The sequence below is a fragment of the Globicephala melas genome, chromosome 7 (assembly GCF_963455315.2).
Source record: "Globicephala melas chromosome 7, mGloMel1.2, whole genome shotgun sequence".
Classification (NCBI taxonomy): domain Eukaryota; kingdom Metazoa; phylum Chordata; class Mammalia; order Artiodactyla; family Delphinidae; genus Globicephala; species Globicephala melas.
In genome coordinates, this window is record NC_083320.1 from 21,904,512 (window position 1) to 21,914,176 (window position 9,665).

A 9,665-nucleotide genomic window follows, 5' to 3' on the forward strand; every position below is an offset into this window, starting at 1 on the left:
CAGTACTTCTCAACCATTTCTAATCTGTGTCCTACTTCAATATAACAGAAAAGTGCTGTGCTTTCCTCTAATCTTTGAAATTACAAAATAAAATGCCTTATAACTCAAATAAAAGCAACGAAACATAACATTCCTTTCTTTTCAATGAAAACATACCCTCCCCAACAGCTTTTCAAATTCTGGTCCTTGAAGAGCATGCTCCCTACTCCCGGGTAAGGCTCACTGGTTGATGCCTTTGGCATTAGCCAGTTGCAGGTGCCCAAGAGAAAGGGAACATGATGGAAGACGGTTTTTAGGAAGATTAAACTGGCAGCAGAGAAGGGTCTTCAAGGGTCTGGCTGAGGGCAGCCCCTGGAAGCTACTCTGACCTTATTCCACCACTCGTGGTTGGGTGGGGAAAGTCTCTCTCTCTCTGTCTCTCTTTAACACATATAAAGACCGTGATCACAGAACTCAGTCATCTCTGGTCATGTGCTCAGTGTAGAAAAGTGGGATGGAAAGTGAATTTGTTGAGAAGTCGGTTTTGGTCTCACTTCAGCCTCTCTGCCTCATGATTTACGTACATGAAACCTTTAACGTGTGACACCTGTTCTGCTCTAAAGCGAAGTGCGAAATGAAACACTTTAGACAGGAGTGGGAACTGTTACGTGTTTATATGAAAGCAAGATTCACTGATTCTTATAAATAAAAGTAGGTATTTACCCGTACTGTCTTAGGTATTATGGGGGATATGCTTTTAAATGGACAAATATGTCTGAAATATTTCACTGACAATATAAGAAAGAAAGTGATTGTATTACTTAGGGTTCTTCTGGCTGTAAGAGAAAAGCCCAACTCAGGTTAATTTAGGCAAAAGAAGGCTCACATGGCTGGAAAGTCCCAGGATCTCTCAGTAGAAAGGACATGACCAGGAGTCACCCAGCTGGGTGGCAGTCCCACTCCACTCACAGGTCACTGTGTGACTTCCTCGCCCCCCAGTCAGTCATTCCTCTGGGTCTCCTTTCCCTTACCTATAAAATGAGGGTGTCTGTCCATGTGATCTCACGTTCCTTTTAAAAGCTCTAGGATTCCAGGAAAACCTCCTCCATCATGTAGTGTGGAAAGCTTATTAAGGAAGTCGGGACTGGAATCAGCCTTAGCAGATGGGTGGGGTTTGTAAGACATTTCAGGAAAAAGGAAAAGCATCAATAGAGGCAGCTATAAAACATGCGTTATCAGCCAACATGTATTCTGCAAGTTATAAGTGCATGAAATCATCCTCAAAGCTTCCTTTGTGACTAACTGCGTATATTTTGCCGACCCGTAAGAGGTGAAATTCTTCGACACAAGCTCTAAGTTGCGATGTTCTTGTGTTGTCATAAACCCCATCCGACTTCATGCCTCTGCTCTCTCAGGGCTGGCGCTGTGACAACTGCCGCAGACCAGGGGCTGAACCTGGTCACGAAGGCTCAACTGGCCACTCCTACAACCAGTATTCGCAGAGATACCATCAGAGAACAAATACTGTAAGTGCATTTGCACCCTGCGTGTTTCTCCCCTAAATGCAATTAGGCACATAGCAGGGAGCCTCTTTCTGTAGGTACCTTTCTTCTGAATGAACCCATTTTAAAAAACTTTTAAGACTTAAGAGTAGAAAGAATATTGTATCCTGTAACATAATTTAGGTTCTCTTGAGCATCTCCCATTGCCCAATATATATAGCTAAGCTCTTAAAGCTAGACATTTTCCTATGCATAAGTAATTATCAGAGTAGCCACCCTCCCCTTTTTTCCTCTGTAGCCTTTACAGCATTGCTGTTAATTTTTCTTCTTCTTTTTTAACAGAATGTCAACTGCCCAATTGAGTGCTTCATGCCTTTAGATGTACAGGCTGACAGAGAAGATTCCCGAGAGTAATATTTCCAACCCAGAGAAACAAGCACGGATCTCTGTCAAGGTCCATCCAAACTGGAGTGATGCTAGCAGACCCCAGCTTAGTTTGTTTCTTTCTTAAGCCCTCTGCTCTGGAGTAACTTCTCCAGCTTCAGCTCAATTCACAGCTTCTCCAACCATCACCCTGGGAGTGTTTTTAGACTTTTCTCATAAATGGGGCAGTATGTTGCCAGCTCTCCAAAGTATTCAATACTGCTCAGTATTTTAAATGAAATGTTTCTAACTTGTGATTTGGATTGGGATCAATAGGGAAGCACATGCACCAACCAAGATACAAAATGTCTTGAAATGATATTACCAAAATTTTCAATAGGGAAGTTACCCAAACACTTCTGCTTCCACTTAACTATCTGGCCCACAATACTGTAGGAAGAGCATGTCCCTGTTGCTGTGATATTTGAAATATCCACAGTACTCACTATTTCCAAATGATTCTAGTATTGCCTAGAAATCTTTCTCTTACCTGTTATTTATCAACTTTTCCCTGTATTTTTATATGGAAAAAAATTGTATTGAAGACACTTAGTATGCAGTTAATAAGAGGAATTTGGTCTAATTATGGTTGGTGATTATTTTTTATACTGTACATGCCAAAGCTTTACTACTGTGGAAAGACAACTGTTTAATAAAAGATTTACATTCCACAACTTGAACATCATGGCTTCTTTTTTACATACAGAAATTTGGGGGGAAATAAGAATCTTCCTGAATGTTTTTTCTTCGCTATTCAGCAAACATTGGAAAAACCATGATGCGCACGGCTCTCTAAATTTTGGTGATTTATGTACAAGCTTTTCTAAGTTTGTCCCTCCCCAAACCCAGATTCAGTCTTGTCATTTTATCTCTTCAGTAATGGAGATAACTTTATATTTTCCGCTTTACCAGATTTAGGTGGATTCAGATACTTAACTTGCTAGCTAGCTCTTCAGAAGTATAATCGAAACAAACTTTTCATTGTTCTTTTCTAACCATTATAATTCTTTCCTCCCTCCCACTTCCTTTCCGTCCTTCATTAAATAAACATCTATTGGAAGCAATTACCTGCAAGGAAAATAAAAAGATGACTGAGAGGTTAAAACTACTTAAATCGGGAATCCCCTGGTGGTCCAGTGGTTAGGACTCCTCGCTTCCACTTCACGGAGAGCAGGTTTGATCCCTGGTCGGGGAACTAAGATCCTGCATGCTGCACAGTAAAGCCAAACAAAACAAAACAAAACAAAAAACCACCAAAAAACTACTTAAATCGCATGGCATAGAGGGGTTCTGTCTTAAGGAAACGCTGCAGTATGATAACGTCAATCCAACTTGTTTAAATGCCAGCTGACCCTGGAGTGCCCCAGATGAACAAACTGTGTGCAGTCCTGGTCTACAAAGGCCCTTTTATTTTTCAATTTAACTTCGGGGAACCAACAAATCTAAAACTTTGAGATTAAATCTGGCATATCCAAAATAGTAGAATAGCAGCACTGGAAACAGTCAATCATTAATTAGTAAAAGATTAGTCATTCATAATATACAAGGCATGGAAAACACTTTTTTATACACGACTGTAACAGAATATCAAAAATACCTGGCAATAAATATTAAGACTAAATACAGAAAGAGATTTCCTCAGGGTTCATTGGTTTTTGAAAAAAAAAACAAAACTCATGTTGGAATGGATTTAGTTTATAAAATTCTTTGCCATTTAGCATCTCATTAGGGAGAGGTGGTTTTTTTTTTTACATCTTTATTGGAGTGTAATTGCTTTACAATGGTGCATTAGTTTCTGCTGTATAACTAAGTGAGTCAGCTATACGTATACATATATCCCCATATCCCCTCGCTCTTGCGTCTCCCTCCCACCCCCCCATCCCACCCCGGGAGAGGTTCCACAGTCTAATTTGACGGGACTCCAGCTCAGAGGAGTTTTCCTTAGCAGGACACAGACTCACAGCCCGGACTTCTGTTAACATCACTAAACTTTCAGCTTTGTCAAGCCAGTAGTTACCAAGAGAGCTGCTCTGTCCATGTGGAAAAAAGGAAGAATCACAGGAAGAATATTAAATGACTGCTCCACATACGTGGGTCATCATTGTTCATGGAGAGAGAATACGACCCAATACAAATTCACACACGGTGTAAGGGGAAGCCCCACTGCAGACACACACCAAAGAGAAAGCGGGCTCCTGCCTCCATCTTTAATGTGAAGAGGAAGCCCAGGTACTGAACTTGTGAAAGTCTGCACCTCAGCTCCATCCTATTGAAAGGTCTTTACATTTAAAAACATAATGAAAGAACACCTTTGGATTGAGACTGACTTTGCTTCAAACCACTTATCTAGAGACAAACCTAAAACGATTTTCCCCAACATGAGTTTAAGTAAATCCAGTTGGACTATATTAATTAAATGCATAGTGAGCCCATCAAAAACTTGCACACTGAAAGGTAAAATCTGCAAGTTCCACATTTAAGATGTTAAAAAGCACCACTTTTTCCAGAATGTCTGCTAGATTCTCAAAAGCAATATATTAAACTTACAAATGAAACTCTTTCAATACTGAGTCAGTAACTACATGTAGATAATTAGAACAAATTAAATTTCAATGGTCTTTTATGTTTTGGCATCACAAGGCAAAACGGTAAAACTTTCTTTTTTACTATTTCTCAGCAAAATCATTCAAACACAAGGACTTCCAAAGATCTTTTACAGTTTTTACTGACTCATGTTACTGTTGTTCCTGAGAATTGTCTTAAGCAGGCCAGACTGAAAAGGCATAATGAAAAGACCAATCTGGATTCAGGCAAGAAACTGGCAATTCAAGCAAAGTCAGATAAAAGTAGTAAATATATGAGTTTAAAAAGAAAAATCATAATTTTTAAGCTATACCTTGTCTTGCTGGACGTGATTTGTAATAAAATTTATTGTTGAGTATTTTTGTTGTTTTCAGCTCTAATGACCAGAGTGAATTATGCAAGTTAGTCAGTATACTATCACTATAAGCCTGTAAGGCACACGTTCTGCGGAGGTGAATAAAGAAATGCTCAGGTGGAAATTACAAGTATAGGAAATGACTTTTCCATTTAATTATATTTCCATTGAAAATTCTATTCCATTTCTAGTTGTATGAAACTCATTAAAGTGATTAAGAAACACACATCAGCACATTTAAGTGCTGAAATTGCTTCCTATTCAGTAAGTTCCCATTACTGCGACAGGGAAAGTGGCAGGCTCCAATTAAAAAATCCCATTTTCAGGAGATACATTTCAACCATTAAAAAAAAGATCACTCTTGGGACTTCTCACGTTTGGGGACATTTAAAGATTACCACAAAGGCTGATAAAGCAGACGCAGCACAAAGCAGGGCAGCACCTTGCCCTGCCCTGGATTTTTCAGACTAAGGAAGTTTTAGAGTATATATGGCAGTCATATTTGAGATGCAAGTTATTTATCATTGCCACATCATCCCATTTCATAGTCTCGTTAAAATAAGAGATTCAATTTGAATTGCAAACAAAAATCTATATAAATTACAACGGAAGAGAAGAAAATACTGTAAGTAATAAAAGAGCAAGAGAAATGATGCTTCAGCTGAAAGCCCCAAACGGGAAATTCCTTTCTTAACATTCCTCAGCAGAGTTAGGTATGAAGGTATGAGATATTAAAGCATGTTTTACATTTCCTTAAATTCCTCTTTAGAGACGTAAAAGTTCTAACGATCTGAGGAGCCAGATTTATCCTATTAATGGCTCTTGTGTGGAGCCTCCAAAGGCTTGAAGTTATTAGCTTTGCTTGGAGGTGGCCAGCATGGGGTGATTGTCAGTACCCAGTGCTGGCTAGGGCTGGAATCACCCATCCTGCAGGCAGCCCATCCCCCAGCAGAATGCCCTTACGGAAAATACACTGCAGGCCCAGGATGCTCCCAGGGAGCTCTCTGCATCACGGTACCTCAGAAACCACCATTTCATTCCAGAAGGAAACCTTGCCTCTGCCAGGAGCTTGCTGGTCAGGACCGTACAGTGAAACCTCCTGATCCGTAAAATTCAGCATTAGTTGTAAGACGCCGAGCCAAGCGCCGAACATGCCACTTTGGTGGAGAAACTGGAACCCTTTCATACACTGCTGGTGGAAAAGTAAAATAGTGCAGCTGCTGTGGAAAACAGTTTGTTGGTTCCACAAAAAGTTAACCATTCAGTTACCATATGACCCAGCAATTCCACTCCTAGGTATATACCCAAGAGAACTGCAAACATATGCTCACATAAAAACTTGTACACAAATGTTCACAGCACCATTTTTCGTTAACAGCCAAAAAGTGGAAACAACCCAAATGTCCATCAGCTGATGAATGAATAAACAACATGTGGTCTGTTCATACAATGGAATATTATTTGATCATAAAAAGGAATCAAGTATTCATACATGCTACACCATGAACCTTGAAAACACACTAAGTGAAAGAAGTCAGGTACAAAAGGTCACATAATGTATGGTTCCATTTATACACAATGTCCAGAATAGGCAAACTAACAGAGACAGAAAGTAGATTAACGGTTACCAGAGGGAGAGAAGAATAGAGAATAACTGCTAATCAGAATGTGGCTTCTTTTTGGGGTGATGGAAATGTTCTGGAACTAAACAGTGGTGACGGCTCTACAACTTTGTGAATATACTAAAAAATCACTGACTTGCCTTTTATATGTGTATTTTATTTCAACTGAAAAAAATGGCACTTTAGTTACAAAAGACCTCAATATCCTTTTGCTTCCTGGTAATGTTACCAAGGCTGTTGCCCCAGCATCACACCCCTGCCCCTCCCTCGAATGGAAACCAGTTACTCTTATCTAAGTTTCAGGAGGAAACTGCAGAGAAAAAAACAAGAACTGGTTAGAATCAACTACACCGAAGATGGTGGCAGATTTCACTTCCAGTACACTTTGAGCCTCATTCTATGCTCCTTGTAATACATTAGCATGCTAAGTGACACCCCACCAGCGCCGTGACAGCAACTGTAAAAGCCCATACAAAGACTGAAAAGGAGCGTTGCATCAGTCTGCAGGTCCAAACCACACCCCTATTCTCAGATAACTCGTGGATATTCCTTCCCCGCTTTCCAGTTCCCTCCCTTTTACCCTGACCCTCCTATATATTTGGTGTCTCTGCTCTAACTGGGTTAGGAAGTTGATTTGTGAACTAGGTTCCTGCTTTTCCATTCTTTGACCATTAAATAAAGTTTGTGCTCTTCCAGTCTCAACATCGGTTTTGCTGTTGGCAAAAAATGGAAAAAATAGGAAAAAGAACCTCCCTGGCCGAGACAAGGGGTCCCGGCCCGGGCTAGGACCCTGGGATGGGTCTAGTCAACCAATTCGGTAGCAGTAAGAAGCGGTTTGGGAAAACAGAGTAGATGAAAGATTGAAGAGAGACGTCCCTGGTGGTCCAGTGGGTAAGACCGCGAGCTCTCGATGCAGGGGGCCTGGGGGCCTGGGTTTGATCTCTCATCGGGGAACCAGATCCCGCATGCATGCCTCAACTAAGACTCGGCACAGCCCCCCCCCAAAAAAAAAAAAAGATTGAAGGAACTCAAACTTTCTGGCTACCTATTCAAAAACTAAGGCAAAATCCAACTTCCACACATTAGTATCATCTTCCACTACCTTCCATGCCCCATATACACAAAAGCATTATGAAAATAATAAGTAGCATTTTTTTTTTATGAGCAGTATTTATCATGTCTGAGGTGGGGTTAAATATTTTGTTTCATTTACTCCTCAGAGCAACGTGAAGAGGTAGGTACTGCAACATCGGTTTATAAGTGAGGAAAGGCTAAGTGAATCACCTACCATCACACAGTTTGTTAGTAGCAGAGCTGGAACTTGAACCTGACAAACTGGCCCTGGGTTGTGTGCTTTTAACCAGGAGCTATTCAGCCTCCTTGGGAGCAAATGCATCTCCATTTTATAGATGAGAAAACAAATTCCAAGAGGTTAAGGCATGTGCCCAAGATCAACAAACTGGTGAGTGGCAAAACAAGGGAGAGATGATCATGAACAGCCCAAACGTGGTTTCCTAGAACGAAAGAGGGGGCCATAATCAAGAAGAGGTATGGGGGGACATGGCAGGGGAGCTGCTGGCAAAATCCTTTTTCTTTACCCGGTTGGTGGTGATATATGTTTATTTAAAAATTATTCGTGGGAATTCCCTGGTTGTCCAGTGGTTAGGATTCGGTGCTTTCACTATCGAGAGCTGGGTTCAGTCCCTGCTCGGGGAACTAATATCTGGTAAGCTGCGTGGCATGGACAAAAAAAAAAGATTCTTCAAGCTGTAGATGCTTTAAGCACTTTCCATAGGCATGGTTTATTACAATTTATTTTTTAAAATAAATCTGTGCCTGTCACAGTGTTTAGCAAAAGTGAGCTTTAAGAGTGTCCAAGAATGGAAGGCACTGGGAGCTTAAAGACCTGCAGGGACTTGTGCTCTCAGGAAGGGCCGAGGGACTGGGCTTCAGAAAGAAGGTGCCTCTGGAGGAAACAGGATGGGTTCAGGGTGCCCTTGGTGGACTATTTACAAATGAGTGAGGGCTCATGCTTTTCTTCCTGGGCCCCAGATGCTCCCCCAATTCAAATCACTCTTTACTGATCCAGACGTTTTGTTATGGGTTTTCTGCTCAGTCTAGAGTAACCCATTTCTCCAAGGAGTCCTGGATCCTTTTATTAGATAATGGTATTAGAAACCAAGATCTTAGCATTAGGTACGCTCATTGCCACTGGGGTGTCACACTTCTTGGCCCTTTCAGTTGATAGATATAGTCATGCATTTTAAAGTGTAAGAATATTCATTAAAAAATTTTTTTAAGTTACTTTTAGATTAACTGATTGAAATATTTACAGATGAAATATCTATAGACTTTACTTCAAAATAATCTGTGTTGAGGCATGAGAAGTGGAGAAACAGATAAAACTAAAGTAGTCATAAGCTATTATAGTTGGATGATAGATACATAGAATTTTACTTTTCTTGTGTTTATCCCCAAATATCCATAATAAAGACCTTTTAAGAAATGAGAAAACTACTTATAACTACATACTAACAATTTTGAAAACTTAAAAAAAATGGTCAAATTCCTAGGGGGAAAAATATACCTTGCTAGAACTGACTTAGAAATGAAAAAATTATTTAAGAAACTAAAGCAATTATTAGAAAACATCCTATGATATTTATTGGTGTTTTTTTATTTTCTTAATGGCAGAGTAGATTATATTGGACTACTCCTCCTGCAGATAATTAGGAACACTTGACGAAAATATTAAAAAATCTATTTAAAGCCCCTGGAAGGCAACCAAAAACTGGTGGAAACCAGAGGGGATCAACCTTCAAAGGGGATCAACATCAATTCTCCACAAACTGATCTACAGATTCAATGCAATTCCAATTAAAATCTCAAGAGGCTTTTTTGCAAAAATGGACTAGTTGATTCTAAAATTTACATAGAAATGCCAAGGAGCTGGAATAGCCAAGAAATCTTTAAAAAGACTATTATGAAGGACTCACACTACCCAATTTCAAAATTTACTCTTAAGCTACAATAATCAAGACAGTGTGGTGTTGGTATTAGGACAAACATAACAGTAGAACAGAAGAGAGTCCAGAAATGACACACAAATATGGTTGAGGCAACAAGGCAATCCAACAGGAAGAGCTGTCTCAACAAACGATGTTAGAACAACTGGATAAATGTATGGAAAGAAATGAAACT

At 39.9% G+C, this 9,665-nt stretch overlaps 1 protein-coding gene across 1 annotated transcript in view; it reads left to right on the plus strand.

Annotated features, from left to right (window-relative positions):
• Window positions 1-2,578, plus strand: part of FN1 (fibronectin 1) — a 66,933-nt gene extending 64,355 nt beyond the window's left edge. The window contains exons 44-45 of the mRNA XM_060302643.2: window positions 1,395-1,505; window positions 1,824-2,578. Coding sequence (XP_060158626.1) covers window positions 1,395-1,505; window positions 1,824-1,895 — 183 coding nt within the window. The 3' untranslated portion in view covers window positions 1,896-2,578. The remainder of the gene's footprint in view (window positions 1-1,394; window positions 1,506-1,823) is intronic.
• Window positions 2,579-9,665: the final 7,087 nt, after the last annotated feature.